Source organism: Aulonocara sp. 'chitande type north' Nkhata Bay, linkage group LG10 (assembly GCF_057382095.1).
Source record: "Aulonocara sp. 'chitande type north' Nkhata Bay isolate Kocher_YH1m ecotype deep benthic linkage group LG10, A_spYH_male_GT1.1, whole genome shotgun sequence".
Taxonomy (NCBI): domain Eukaryota; kingdom Metazoa; phylum Chordata; class Actinopteri; order Cichliformes; family Cichlidae; genus Aulonocara; species Aulonocara sp. 'chitande type north' Nkhata Bay.
The window spans coordinates 6,342,501-6,358,662 of NC_141353.1; the positions used below are offsets into that span (position 1 = coordinate 6,342,501).

At 43.6% G+C, this 16,162-nt stretch overlaps 1 protein-coding gene across 7 annotated transcripts in view; it reads right to left on the minus strand.

The window, feature by feature from the left end:
* ntm (neurotrimin) overlaps positions 1-16,162 on the minus strand; it is a 480,597-nt gene that overhangs the window by 52,698 nt on the left and 411,737 nt on the right. For all 7 annotated transcript variants that reach the window (XR_015131211.1, XM_086307923.1, XM_086307922.1 and 4 more), the window contains one exon: positions 11,140-11,372. Coding sequence is in view for 6 of the 7 variants with exons in the window: in XM_086307923.1 (XP_086164049.1) it covers positions 11,140-11,372 (233 nt within the window). In the remaining variant the exon portion in view is untranslated. The remainder of the gene's footprint in view (positions 1-11,139; positions 11,373-16,162) is intronic.

Sequence of the window (16,162 nt, forward strand, 5' to 3'; positions counted from 1 at the left end):
GAATGGCACCTGTTTGAACTCATCTGTATAAAAGACACCTGTCCACAGCCTCAAACAGTCAGACTCCAAACTCCGTCATGGCCAAGACCAAAGAGCTTTCGAAGGACAGCAGGAAAAGTATTGTAGACCTGCACCAGACTGGGAAGAGTGAATCTACAACAGGCAAGCAGCTTGGTGTGAAAAAATCAACTGTGGGAGCAATCATCAGAAAATGGAAGACATACAAGACCACTGATAATCTCCCTCGATCTGGGGCTCCACGCAAGATCTCATCCCGTGGGGTCAAAATGATCATGAGAACGGTGAGCAAAGATCCCAGAACCACACGGGGGGACCTGGTGAATGACCTGCAGAGAGCTGGGACCAAAGTAACAAAGGTCACCATCAGTAACACACTACAACGGCAAGGAATCAAATCCCGCAGTGCCAGACGTGTTCCGCTGCTGAAGCCAGTGCATGTCCAGGCCCGTCTGAAGTTTGCCAGAGAGCACATGGATGATACAGCAGAGGATTGGGAGAATGTCATGTGGTCAGATGAAACCAAAGTAGAACTTTTTGGTATAAACTCAACTCGTCGTGTTTGGAGGAAGAAGAATACTGAGTTGCATCCCAAGAACACCATACCTACTGTGAAGCATGGGGGTGGAAACATCATGCTATGGGGCTGTTTTTCTGCCAAGGGGACAGGACGACTGATCCGTGTTAAGGACAGAATGAATGGGGCCATGTATCGTGAGATTTTGAGCCAAAACCTCCTTCCATCAGTGAGAACTTTGAAGATGAAACGAGGTTGGGTCTTCCAACATGACAATGATCCAAAACACACCGCCCGGGCAACAAAGGAGTGGCTCCGTAAGAAGCATTTGAAAGTCCTGGAGTGGCCTAGCCAGTCTCCAGACCTCAACCCCATAGAAAATCTGCGGCGGGAGTTGAAAGTCCGTGTTGCTCGGCGACAGCCCCAAAACATCACTGCTCTCGAGAAGATCTGCATGGAGGAATGGGCCAAAATACCAGCTACTGTGTGTGCAAACCTGGTAAAGACCTATAGTAAACGTTTGACCTCTGTTATTGCCAACAAAGGTTATGTTACAAAGTATTGAGTTGTATTTTTGTTATTGACCAAATACTTATTTTCCACCCTGATTTACGAATAAATTCTTTACAAATCCTACCATGTGGATTCATGGATTTTTTTTTCACATTCTGTCTCTCACAGTTGAAGTGTACCTCTGGTGCAAATTACTGACCTTTGTCATAATTTTAGGTGGGGGAACTTGCACAATCGGTGGCTGACTAAATACTTTTTTGCCCCACTGTAATTACCCAGCTACATTTCTGAAAGAATGCAAAAGCATTGACATATATTTTTCCTTCCTACAATAGCCCGACGGGCAGGGAAGAGATAGATTTTGGTAGCCCGGGGACGTCGGGCTAGCGATATTGCGAGCCCTGTATCTGATTGAGGAATCACTCATCTTTGGAAAAGAGAGTTTATTACAGAGAAATATCTCTTTCCAAAATAAAAGCTATACTATCCACTTCTTCTGGGCTATATTCTCAGCAGCATAAGGAGAATCATGTGCTAACAGCTGTCTAAATGACTCGGCTAAAGTTAGTAGCATGCTTGTTGTTAGCTCGTTAACGTGTTGGCCGTCTAGCCCCATGCACGGAGCGATCGGCGGTAGCTCGTTAACGGAGATTTGCCGTGTTGTGGCGTTAAGGTCATTTCAATGAGATTAACCTGAAAGCACTAGTGGGAACACAACGAATATGACTGCACATTTACGCCGACATCATCCTAGTGCAAAGACAAGTGGAAGCAGACAAAAAAAAGCAAGCAATGTCAGGCAAGTCAGAGTCGAGTCTCAAGTCACTGGTGTAAAAGTCCGAGTCAAGTCACAAGTCTGAAATTTTGAATTTCAAGTCCTTTCGAGTCTTTAAAAAAAAAAAAAAAAAACGAAAAAAGAATGTTGCAGTTATATGCTAAATATAAATATTAGACCATGTAATTTTTAAATCTGTGTTTTTCTCAACACATGACAAAATAGTGAACAAATTGTGAAATTGCACCTCTTTAAAATGCAGCTCAATTAAACCTAGCTCCAAGAATAATTTTCACCGACAGTTCTGAGATAAGCTGCATGTTATTCTTGGATGCGGTTGTAGGACCGGTGTCGTGCCAAAGTAGGTATCCCCGACAGAATTTGTTTCCCCTGTGCTGGGAGCACGCAGGAAGTACTGATGTTTTCATTTTGTGAAAAATTAGTATCATTACATTACCATTCAGTTTGAGGGTTACAACAGAAAATTATATATTTATTGCTCACGGGGTATCAGATGGGATTATTTTAATAAACCATAAACATTTTGGCTAATAACTATTTTTATTCTCCTGTAACTTTATTATATAAAGAGCTAAATCCTCCAAAGTTTCAGGAGAAATGCGTCATAATAAGAAGTGTTTGTGAACGAAAAATCAGCAATGTGGGATACTGTTTGTCCGTGATTTACACAGGGGGAACAAATTGTGGCAGGACCAGCCTGATATTATTTGTATCCCACTATAACTTCGTTGTATAAAGAGCTAAGATCTCAAAAATGTCAGGAGTAGTTAGTCATTATAAGAAGTGTTTGTAAACTAAAAATCAACAATGCGGGATACTGTTTGTCTGTGATTTGGACAGTCCAGCGTGTGCTCCCGACGCAGGGGAAACAAATTCTGTCGGGGATACCTAGTTTGGCACGATAGTAACTTCAGGTCACTGCAACAAGCCCAGGTACAGTTTACCGCCAGATGGGTACAGGACCTTGAAATGCACCGTGTAGAACGAAAGACCATCGTACGTATCATAAGTTTACCAGTCTCACAAATCGTCTTCATAAATACACAATCGTTAACCGTTTATTAATAGGACCTTTAAGCTCAACGGTAATTAATTAGCAGTGGAAATAATTTCTGGTACGCATCACAGAAATGTAGCAGTGACAATAATACTGTATGCTGTAATCGTACTGGGCAATTAGTGATACAAAAAACTTGTTTTATCCTGTGAATTATGTTTTTGTCACTGTACCATAATAACAGAAGCGAAACGCAATATTGTGTCAGGACAATTCACTATTTATGCACAATAAACAAAGGAGCATAGCGCGACAATTTCTTTTCAGCGCCAGACTTGCTTGTAACCTATATCACCAATTATGTTAAGAAAAATGACGCATTAACTACAACAGCAGACTAACCTGTGAGCTGGAGTGTTCTGGGACGTTATATTTGGTCTTTGAATGGCTGCAATCCAGGCCACCCGTCGCCTCTTTGTTACTTCGGAAACATGGCTCGAACAATTTCTCTTCAACGACGTAATCCGATAACAACCGATCTCTTTACCCGTCGGCTTTCCGTGGCTGTCATGCGACCGGCTATTGCAGTTAATAACACAACGGCTTCTTGCCATTTTTGTGTTTCTTTTTTATCGCTGTGATTTCAATTGAAAGCCTGCGTGCGCTAGTACCTCTTGCCACGAGTTCCCAGAATCCTTTGCGGTTTTACCCCTGAATGACGTCACATTTTCAATCTCTATATAATATGCATTTTAAATTTTATATTTGGGGTGAAATATCAAGTCTTTTCAAGTAAACCGGTTCAAGTCCAATTCAAGTCCCAGGTCATTGGTGTAAAAGTCCAAGTCAAGTCACAAGTCTTAGAACATTTTTTCAAGTCAAGTCTAAAGTCATAAAATTAATGACTCGAGTCTGACTCGAGTCCAAGTCATGTGACTCGAGTCCACACCTCTGGTATATATATAACAAAACACCCAGCACGCCCCTGCGGGCGGTTTATCCTTCAAGCTCGGGTCCTCTACCAGAGGCCTGGGAGCTTGAGGGTCCTGCGCAGTATCTTAGCTGTTCCCAGGACTGCGCTCTTCTGGACAGAGATTTCCGATGTTGTTCCCGGGATCTGCTGGAGCCACTCGCCTAGCTTGGTAGTCACCGCACCTAGTGCTCCGATTACCACGGGGACCACCGTTACCTTCACCCTCCACATCCTCTCGAGCTCTTCTCTGAGCCCTTGGTATTTCTCCAGCTTCTCGTGTTCCTTCTTCCTGATATTGCTGTCATTCGGAACCGCTACATCGATCACTACGGCCGTCTTCTTCTGTTTGTCTACCACCACTATGTCCGGTTGGTTAGCCACCACCATTTTGTCCGTCTGTATCTGGAAGTCCCACAGGATCTTAGCTCGGTCATTCTCCACCACCCTTGGGGGCATCTCCCATTTTGACCTCGGGACTTCCAGGTTATACTCCGCACAGATGTTCCTGTACACTATGCCGGCCACTTGGTTATGGCGTTCCATGTATGCCTTGCCTGCTAGCATCTTGCACCCTGCTGTTATGTGCTGGATTGTCTCTGGGGCATCTTTACACAGCCTGCACCTGGGGTCTTGCCTGGTGTGATAGACCCCAGCCTCTATGGATCTTGTGCTCAGAGCTTGTTCTTGTGCTGCCATGATTAGTGCCTCTGTGCTGTCTTTCAGTCCAGCTTTGTCCAGCCACTGGTAGGATTTCTGGATATCAGCCACCTCCTCTATCTGCCGGTGGTACATACCGTGCAGGGGCCTGTCCTTCCATGATGGTTCCTCGTCTCCCTCCTCTTTCTTGGGTTTCTGCTGCCTGAGGTATTCACTGAGCACTCGGTCAGTTGGGGCCATCTTCCCAATGTATTCTTGGATGTTCGTTGTCTCATCCTGGACTGTGGTGCTGACACTCACCAGTCCCCGGCCCCCTTCCTTCCGCTTAGCGTACAGCCTCAGGGTGCTGGACTTGGGGTGAAACCCTCCATGCATGGTAAGGAGCTTTCTTGTCTTTATGTCAGTGGCTTCTATCTCCTCCTTTGGCCAGCCTATTACCCCAGCAGGGTACCTGATCACGGGCAGGGCGTACGTGTTGATGGCCCGGATCTTGTTCTTACCATTCAGCTGACTCCTCAGGACTTGCCTGACCCTCTGCAGGTACTTGGTGGTTGCAGCTTTTCTAGCGGCCTCTTCATGGTTCCCATTCGCCTGCGGGATCCCCAGGTACTTGTAACTGTCCTCTATGTCTGCAATATTGCCTTCTGGTAGTTCAATCCCCTCAGTTCTGACTACCTTCCCTCTCTTTGATACCATCCGACTACACTTCTCCAGTCCGAACGACATTCCAATGTCATTGCTGTATAGCCTGGTAGTGTGGATCAGTGAATCGATGTCTCGTTCACTCTTGGCATACAGCTTGATGTCATCCATGTACAGGAGGTGGCTGACAACTGCTCCGTTCCGTAGTCGGTATCCGTAGCCAGTCTTGTTAATGATCTCACTGAGGGGGTTCAGGCCTATGCAGAACAGCAGTGGGGACAGAGCATCTCCTTGGTAGATCCCGCACTTGATGGTGACTTGTGCTATGGGCTTGGAGTTGGCCTCTAGTGTTGTACGCCACATCCCCATTGAGTTCCTGATGAAGGCTCTTAGGGTCCCATTGATCTTGTACAATTCTAGGCATTCCAGTATCCAGCTGTGGGGCATTGAGTCATAGGCCTTCTTGTAATCAATCCAGGCAGTGCACAGGTTGGTCAGTCTGGTCTTGCAGTCTCGGCTGATTGTTCTGTCTACCAGTAGCTGGTGTTTTGCGCCTCTGGTATTCTTGCCAATTCCTTTCTGTGTCCCGCTCATGTATTGACCCATGTGCCTGTTCATCTTAGCCGATATGATGCCTGACAGGAGCTTCCATGTAGTACTGAGGCAGGTTATTGGTCGGTAGTTGGAGGGGACCGGTCCCTTCTTGGGGTCCTTGGGGATCAGGACCGTCCGGCCTTCAGTTAGCCATTCCGGGTGTCTCTCGTTAACTAGCAGCTGGTTCATTTGTGCTGCCAGACGCTCGTGGAGTGCAGTTAGCTTCTTCAGCCAGTAGGCGTGAACCATGTCGGGCCCTGGTGCTGTCCAACTCTTCATACTGGAGACCCTTTCTTGGATATCTGCCACTGTGATGGTTACTGGACCCTGTTCAGGGAGGTCGCTGTGGTCTGCCCTCAGATCCTCTAGCCACTGAGCATTGCCGTTATGGGTTGCATCCTTCTCCCATATGCTCTTCCAGTATTGCTCCGTCTCCAGCCTTGGTGGTGCTGTTCTCTTATTGTTCCCTTGCCACTGAGAGTACACCTTTGCTGGTTCTGTGGAGAACAGCTGGTTTATTCTCCTGCCTTCTATCTCTCTGGTGTACCTCCTCAAGCGGCTGGCCAAGGCTGTGAGTCTTTGCTTGGCAGTTTCCAAGGCCTCAGGTATGGACAGCTTGCTGTATTTCTTAGGCACCTTATTCGTCGCACCTTTCTGCAACTCCGTTAGTTGGCTAACCTCTCTCCGTGCTACTTTGATCTTGCCCTCTAGCCTCCTTCTCCATGGAGGGTACTGCCCCTTGTGGCTGTTCAACTTGTAGCCAAGCATCTCACTGATCACTGCTGCCGTATTGTAGATCAGCTTGTTAGTGTCGGTAATCGTGGTTGTAGGTATTGCCCGTAGTGCTGCATTAACATCATCTAGCAGACCTTCTGAGGGTACTTCACGTAATCTTGGTAACCGGCTACGGGGGATCCAGGTTTCAAACTTGGCCATGATCCTATTTTTCAGGTCAGTTCCTCTCGCACTCAACGATCCTTCTCCTATCGCACTTGGGGCTATGTACCCAATCTCGGGTGGGGGTGATGATATCTCCCCCCTGACCTGGCGTCCTGACTCCTCCTTGCCGTAGCATTTGTGTTGTACCTCGTCAATCTCTAGCTGTGAGAGCAGTCCCTTCTTTCGAATGTTGGAACACTGAGCTACTAGTTGTTTCGCCGTCATTGTGGATGTTGGGTATCGAAGAATCCATAGGTCCCTCATCCTATTCATGTAGCCCCTTCCGCCGGGGTTACTTGCGTAGTAGCATTCCAACAACGCCCTGTTTTCGTCCCTTGCCCACCGATGCCTTCTTGTTCCAGTAGCCCACTTTTCGTCAGGGTGCCCTGGTTCCTCAACACCTGACGCGGACCTTGTTGATCCGGGCGACGTCCGAGCCGGCATGCCTTCATATTTATCTGTCTCGCTCATGTCTGCGGTAGGCTTGCTTAGCATAGGGGGTCTAGCCTTAGGACCCTTACTGGATACAGACGCCCCAGGCAGGAATCGAACTTGCGACCCTCTGCTCCAAAGGCGTGTAGTCTAACCACTACGCTATCCACATATATACACACACATATATATATACACACATATATATACACACACACATAAAAACACCCAGCACGCCCCTGCGGGCGGTTTATCCTTCAAGCTCGGGTCCTCTACCAGAGGCCTGGGAGCTTGAGGGTCCTGCGCAGTATCTTAGCTGTTCCCAGGACTGCGCTCTTCTGGACAGAGATCTCCGATGTTATTCCCGGGATCTGCTGGAGCCACTCGCCTAGCTTGGGAGTCACCGCACCTAGTGCTCCGATTACCACGGGGACCACCGTTACCTTCACCCTCCACATCCTCTCGAGCTCTTCTCTGAGCCCTTGGTATTTCTCCAGCTTCTCGTGTTCCTTCTTCCTGATATTGCTGTCATTCGGAACCGCTACATCGATCACTACGGCCGTCTTCTTCTGTTTGTCTACCACCACTATGTCCGGTTGGTTAGCCACCACCATTTTGTCCGTCTGTATCTGGAAGTCCCACAGGATCTTAGCTCGGTCATTCTCCACCACCCTTGGGGGCATCTCCCATTTTGACCTCGGGACTTCCAGGTTATACTCGGCACAGATGTTCCTGTACACTATGCCGGCCACTTGGTTATGGCGTTCCATGTATGCCTTGCCTGCTAGCATCTTGCACCCTGCTGTTATGTGCTGGATTGTCTCTGGGGCATCTTTACACAGCCTGCACCTGGGGTCTTGCCTGGTGTGATAGACCCCAGCCTCTATGGATCTTGTACTCAGAGCTTGTTCTTGTGCTGCCATGATTAGTGCCTCTGTGCTGTCTTTCAGTCCAGCTTTGTCCAGCCACTGGTAGGATTTCTGGATATCAGCCACCTCCTCTATCTGCCGGTGGTACATACCGTGCAGGGGCCTGTCCTTCCATGATGGTTCCTCGTCTCCCTCCTCTTTCTTGGGTTTCTGCTGCCTGAGGTATTCACTGAGCACTCGGTCAGTTGGGGCCATCTTCCCAATGTATTCTTGGATGTTCGTTGTCTCATCCTGGACTGTGGTGCTGACACTCACCAGTCCCCGGCCCCCTTCCTTCCGCTTAGCGTACAGCCTCCGGGTGCTGGACTTGGGGTGAAACCCTCCATGCATGGTAAGGAGCTTTCTTGTCTTTATGTCAGTGGCTTCTATCTCCTCCTTTGGCCAGCCTATTACCCCAGCAGGGTACCTGATCACGGGCAGGGCGTACGTGTTGATGGCCCGGATCTTGTTCTTACCATTCAGCTGACTCCTCAGGACTTGCCTGACCCTCTGCAGGTACTTGGTGGTTGCAGCCTTTCTAGCGGCCTCTTCATGGTTCCCATTTGCCTGCGGGATCCCCAGGTACTTGTAACTGTCCTCTATGTCTGCAATGTTGCCTTCTGGTAGTTCAATCCCCTCAGTTCTGACTACCTTCCCTCTCTTTGTTACCATCCGACTACACTTCTCCAGTCCGAACGACATTCCAATGTCATTGCTGTATACATATATATATATATATATATATATATATATTAGGGGTGCAACGATATTCGTATCGATATTGAACCGTTCGATACAGTGCTTTCGGTTCGGTACGCATATGTATCGAACAATACAACATTTGTAATTTATTTGATCAACTTTCCTTCTGACGATGCTGTCTGTGTTGAGCGCTCAGTGAATCTGCGTTCGACTACTCCGCCTAGGCTGCACTGTCGAGCGCAGATCCACTGAGCGCTCAACACAGACAGCATCGTCAGAAGGAAGAGCGCAGGGCAAGCTAGCGAGACAGAAGTTAAGCTCTCCTTGCAAGATGGACCTCCCCCACTCTCATTCAGATCTGGCGTTTGGAATTATTTTGGTTTTCATGTGACGTATGACCCTGAAGGTAAGCGAGTCATGGACTAAAGTAAAACAGTATGTTGGATGTGCCACGCAATGCTTAATTACATGGGTGGGAACTAGTGTGTTAGCGCAGTTAGCTCGTTAACGTGTTGGCCGTCTAGCCCCATGCACGGGGCGATCGGCGGTAGCTCGTTAACGGAGATTTGCCGTGTTGTGGCGTTAAGGTCATTTCAACGAGATTAACCTGAAAGCACTAGTGGGAACACAACGAATATGACTGCACATTTACGCCGACATCATCCTAGTGCAAAGACAAAAACAACAAGCATGCTACCAACTTTAGCCGAGTCATTTAGACAGCTGTTAGCACATGATTCTCCTTATGCTGCTGAGAATATAGCCCAGAAGAAGCGGATAGTATAGCTTTTATTTTGGAAAGAGACATTTCTCTGTAATAAACTCTCTTTTCCAAAGATGAGTGATTCCTCAATCAGATACAGGGCTCGCAAAATCGCTAGCCCGACGTCCTGAGGCTAGCGATTTTTTTCAGACGGGCTACCCTGCCCGTCGGGCTATTGTAGGAAGGAAAAATATATGTCAATGCTTTTGCATTCTTTCAGAAATGTAGCTGGGTAATTATGTCATTGGCATCGGTGAGCCACTGTCAATATGTGACATATTGAAATCGCGTTTGAATTTGCGCTTGTTTTTTTGCTTTCACTTTGCAATCGTGCGAACTGTGTATAGAGAGCGACAGCACTGATCTGTGAGTGATGATAATTTGTGCACCAATTCCTCTGACATCGTCTTATTAATCGTTAGCTTACTATGCAAACATGACAAGTGAAATCTCCCGCAGCAAGCTTAAACATGTGAGAGGTTGATCGCGCAGAGAATCGCTGAGCTTATGTGAGTGCGTGTGTAAAAGCAGCAGTATATATATTTTAGTTCTGCTGAGCCAAATAAGACAGGTCGGGGTGAAGAAGTGACAGCCAAAGAAAAGCTTACCACAAAACGGAGAAGTTATGACAAATGAGACTATAAGGCAAAAAGAAAGTGCAGCTTTATGGTTTCATGGACAAAATAATTTCTGTGGCTGCAATATGACGAGCTAAATAACCAGGGCTGCACATAAGTGGTCCGCAGGTGCGCATTCGCTGTCAAAATAAAAAACGCGCACAAGGGTTAGGGTTAAATTTAAAAACTGTACTTTTGAGTTAAAATATATATTTATAATTTTAATAAATGACAAATTAAAAAGGCATGAACATTTTTTTGTATCGAAAAAATATCGAACCGTGACACCAAAGTATCGAACCGAACCGTGAATTTTGTGTATCGTTGCACCCCTAATATATATATATATACATACATATATATATATATATATACACACATACACACATATATGCATGCTACATATCTGCATATCAAATAGCTCTAAACTGCCCCATTGCACTGTGTGTATACAATCCAATGCACCTCAATGTGTTCTGAATTCCATTAGGAGACTATCACAACTCCACACATCATTATAACCTAAGCATCTTAACACCTGGTATTCTCCATTAACCTTACCTAATATAGCGGATGAGAAACACACTCCCCTCTCATTCCTTGAGCAAGGCATTTGGCATCTCATTGCTCCAGTGGAGCGATGAATGAGAAAATGAGATTTAAGAGAGGCACTGAAGGCCTGTTTTGACTCTATATGTTTTTTTTCCCACTTCAGCTCTGCTATGCTGGTGCTTTAGATAGAAGTCATAGATAGTATACTAGCAAAACAAGAAGAAAACAAAAAAAATGGATGTGTGCAAGAGGTTCTAAAAATATCTTAGCTTGAAGTCACATTCAAGGAAGAATGGCTTAAAATTGCAATAGTCATGAACAAAAAAACTAATTTGCAGCAGGCATAAGTTATGGTGTCTGTATAAGTTCAGGAAATAAAATTTTTTTATGATTACCAGAGACTCATTGCTTGTAGCACATTCGGAAAAAACAATAATTTACTAGAATTTCACATAGGACTCATTGTTGAATTTAGTATCATATCAGCAGCTGTAGCTGTCTTTATCTTGGCGTCATTACCTTGGACGAGGATGTGAACTGAGGTGGTTCTTGGTCGACTGCTTGTCTGGATTGCACACACATACTGTCCTTCATCTGTCATGTCCACATTTTCAATCTTGATGGTGAACTCCTCTTGATTAAGAGTCACCAAACTCACTCTGGGATCAATCGACCACTTGTCTTCTCCAGCATACAGTATACTTGACCGATTAAGCCATGCTGTGTGTGTGACAACATCCCCGAGTGCACACCTGTGAAGGAACAAAAACAACACTGAAAGTAGGGTTATTTTTAAGATTCAGTGATTTCCATGAGGGAGTACTCATGGAAATCACAAAAACATACTTTATATGATCAACCCCTCCCCACTACGTATAGACTTATTTTTTTAAATGACAAATTTGTATTTATTAATTTATTTTTTCCCTGTTTCTTTGAACTAAAAACATGTACTCTATTGCATGCTACATTTATGATTCAAAAATGTGCTGATGCTTATAAAAGCTGAACTTCTGGTATGACACAGTGTAGAGAGAGGGGATTGTGCAGCTGAATTTAATACGATTACTTTTAGATTATACACTAATAATAGTAAGCAAGTTCAATAGAAACGATATGTGTTGTTTTTTTATTTATTTATTAAGAATCACTGTATTACTTTTAAAAAGTAGTAGAGAGGTCCCCCATACAGAGAGACAGGCAACCAGTCATAACATAGAAACAGAAAAAAACTAGAAACACAATTTCTAATGTGCATTTTATCATGTAATTGTGAAGTAATATTCTGATGCGACACGCTGAAATTGGAATAGCAATTATGTTCTCAGAAATTATGTAAGCTTAGAACAAGACTTATTTTCAATATGCAAATGCACTTACTGTGCAGCGTCAGGTTTCTTTTGTTGATCTACCCACACACTTTGTGATATTCAAAACTGATTGAAATAATGGGCTGAAACTGGATCGTTGTGGTCGGTTGCAATTACAACCGAATGCTTTCCGCAGTCAAAGAATACTGCTTTGATACAGGAGCTGATGACTGATGTTTGAATGTTTCCACGGAATGACACATCTGCTGTATTTTCATAATAGGTGTTTCAATCCTGCTGAGAATGTACAAAGGCCAAAGCCATATGAAGTAAGTGACTTAATGGTTAAAAAAAGAAAATGTGCAAACTGCTTTGGGCTGCCAATTGTCCATCATGTGAGTTGGGAGTTTTAACTTTCAGTAGCCTCAGTTCTGCACTCTAGAGCTGGAAATTCAACATTTTAATTGTTTTGAATGGTGGCAGTGTAACAGGAGCTCACTGCTTTGCAACTGAACGAATCAGCTCCATTTACGCTGTCACAGTTTTTGTTGCACCATCAGTCACTTCCACTTCAGTGGCAGCAGTAGGGTCAATGGCATCCTTGGGGCATTTATGGGACTATAGAGGAAAAGAGCAATAGAAAAGCATGGGGTGCATGTTCTCCAGTGTTGGCGCATATATGGCACAGTGTATAATCAAATAAAATGCACATTTTTTATGCAATGTACACAGAAAACATACAATAAAAACCCTTGTAGCATTGATTTAATATGATGCACTAATTTTAAAGTATGGGTTTAATCAATAATGGCCACAGAAAGTAAACTTCCTCAACCAGATTCTAGTGCAGACATATGACTAAACTTTTCTAAAGAATCCTCAAAAACAGCATGATAGACACGCTTCCACTGTAGCTTCCCCTCAAGCAATTAAAGTAATTTACTGCCAAGAATTTTATGAATACATGCGTGAGTGGGTAGTATTATCTACTTAGAGGGCTCAAACTATAAAAGTACTAAATTAATATGAGTACATTTACATGCATTAGGCCAAAGGGGGAAAAAAAGGTTTTGTTTAACACAGTTTTCAACACATGTATTTTTTTTTTTTGCTTTTAACCTATCTTAATCCCAGCGTAAAATGGAGATCAAGAGGCTCTCCCATAGGGAGAAACAGACAGTCAGTCACACTCACATCTGTTAGGGTACGTGGTCTGTTGACCCAGTGTTTTGAATTAATGGTTTTTTGAATCTTTATTTGTCTTTATGTTCTCTCTGTATCTTATGTTTCCTAGTTCAGATTTCTTCCGATCTTGAGTTTATCCATATTTCTAGTTTCCCATTGTTACCCATTTTTCCTGTTGTGCCTGCCACACAATGTTTCCTGACAACGTCAACCAGCAACCTGCATTTCTAATAATGCCGCTTCAAACTGGCTACAAAAATCAATCCGTACAGATTTCTATTTTAAAATATCCATATTTACAGCAACTATTGTTTACAGTCTTGTACAAAAGACAGTTTGTATGAGGCTGATTCTTTAAAATTTTGTCACTTGGACAAATAAATATTACTTCAATATAACATACAAAATTCTGTGCCTGTATTTGTTTCATTGTCTGCCAACTACTACTATAAGACCACAAGTCAAGCAGCCACAAAGGGCAGACAGCTTAAGCTTTGGAAGGTTATCTGTATCACATATTATCATATCATCATGTCACCCAGCCAGTAGCAGGAATAGGCTGAACAATAGCATACATTGATGTACTAGTATTATAAATTAATGACATTGTTTATCTTCTTTTCACTTTTTGCCCCTGCATCTCTAACCTAATTTGTCTTGAAAAGGTTTTAACGAAAGTACAGAACTGCTGGCTAAACAAGTCATTAATGATCTGCTAACACTATTTCAATGTAAAAAAAAAAAAGAAAAAAAAAAGAAAGAAAAATTAATCATATTCACAATTGAAAATTGTCTGTTTCCTAATTTAACCTGAAGGCAGGTTCGGACACTGATTCTGGCACACAAAAAACACACAAGGACTTTGATTTGACTTTTTTTCAGCGGTTTACAGCATTTAGCAAAAATCCTCACCATCTGAATTTTAAACAACTTAGTATTCTTTCTCTTTGCTTAGCAGTCAACAAGCTCTGTTTACACTGCCTCCCAAATTCAAACCCATGAGAAACTGTGCACTCATATTTTACCAGTGGGAGTGCTGCAGCTTTGAGTGCAATGAAAGGAACAAAGGACAAAGTAGAAAGGAAATCAGAAATATGAGTCTTATTAAAAGACATTAATTGTGATTGTATACAGGAGTTCAACTCAAAAGTGGAAAGTGATTGCTTTCTAACTTTTAGTCCTCTTTTATTTTCTAAAAACATCAGAGTTTCCACCTAGTGGAAAGAAAAGAGTGAGATACTGAGGAGGATTTTTCCAATTTCCTACTCAAAGAGGAGTAGGAAAATGCCTAATCACATTTAATTCTGTTGTTGTTAAATGTGATTAGGCATTAAATGTGATTAGGCTGGGTTTTAAGGGGTATTTATTATTTTCTTCTTTTTTTGGGTTGTATGGAAGCCCCAAACGCAATTTCATTGTTCTTGACAATGACAATAAATAAATACTACTACTACACATTTAATTCAATATTATAGCCATGAAAAAGTTTGCATGGTTTTAATGCAAACTACTCCACATGAGATATTTAGTCTTCATGCACAATAACGTATTTTAGAATGTGAGTATGCGAGTCAACATATACACAGAAGCTAAAGTCTTAATTTATGAACTCAATATATACAAACTGTTCCAACTTCTGCAATCTGGTAGAAGGTTCCGCATCTTCCGGGCAAGGACAGAGAGACTCAAGAGGAGCTTCTATCCCCAAGCCATCCGTGCCCTAAACACACACACCCGCCCTCTCAGATCATCTATAATTGACTGAGACAGGACGCTTCCAGACACTAAACCAAGGCACAATGTACATTTCAATTCCTTTAATTTTAAATATGTTTATATTGTCTATCCTGTAAAATAGTCAGATGTCTATTCATATTAATGCACAGAATTCACCTGCTTGCTGCTATTACTGCACACTCACCCAATGTACATATACACATATATATATATATATATATATATATATATATATATATATATATATATATATGTGTGTGTGTGTGTGTGTGTGTGTGTGTGTGTGTGTGTATGTAATGGGGATGTGGCGTACAACACTAGAGGCGTACAACACTAGAGGCCAACTCCAAGCCCATAGCACAAGTCACCATCAAGTGCGGGATCTACCAAGGAGATGCTCTGTCCCCACTGCTGTTCTGCATAGGCATGAACCCCCTCAGTGAGATCATTGACAAGACTGGCTACGGATACTGGCTACGGAACGGAACAGTTGTCAGCCACCTCCTGTACATGGATGACATCAAGCTGTATGCCAAGAGTGAACGAGACATCGATTCACTGATCCACACTACCAGGCTATACAGCAATGACATTGGAATGTCGTTCGGACTGGAGAAGTGTAGTTGAATGGTAACAAAGAGAGGGAAGGTAGTCAGAACTGAGAGGATTGAACTACCAGAAGGCAACATTGCAGACATAGAGGACAGTTAGAGACATAGAGAAGCCAAAAGGAAAAATGGTGCATGAGGTTAGTGAAATATTAATTTTAGAACAATACTTGAGAATGCTGTCTCCTGAGTTACAGACATGGATTAAAGAACGCAATCCAAACTCTGCAGCGGCGGCTGCAGAGCTGGCTGATGTGTTTGTGGCGGCACGGAAAAAAGGACAGCCATGGAGCCACAGCATGGAAAATGAGAGATGGTTCAAAATCTGTCCCTCACTACCAGAAAGCAGGGGTGAGTAAACCTCCAAAGAGCCAGTCTGTCAATATGCCGTCAAGACCTCCACCCAAGACTGTGATTTGTTATTTGTGTGGGATGGAGGGCCACACAAAACCTATGTGCCCAAAGAATTCTACAAAAATAACTCAGATGTGTTTTGTGCCCCGACAAAGTGTGGAGCCTAAAGTGGAGTTTGAGAATGGTTTCAAAATGACCTTAGTTGAGGTTGATGGGAAACCATTAAAGGCCCTTGTTGACTCAGGAAGTACTCAGACTCTTGTGCACCGAGACTTTGTTCCCGCAAATAAAGTTAATGTGAAGACAATCCCTGTTCACTGCATTCATGGAGATGAGAGATCATATCCA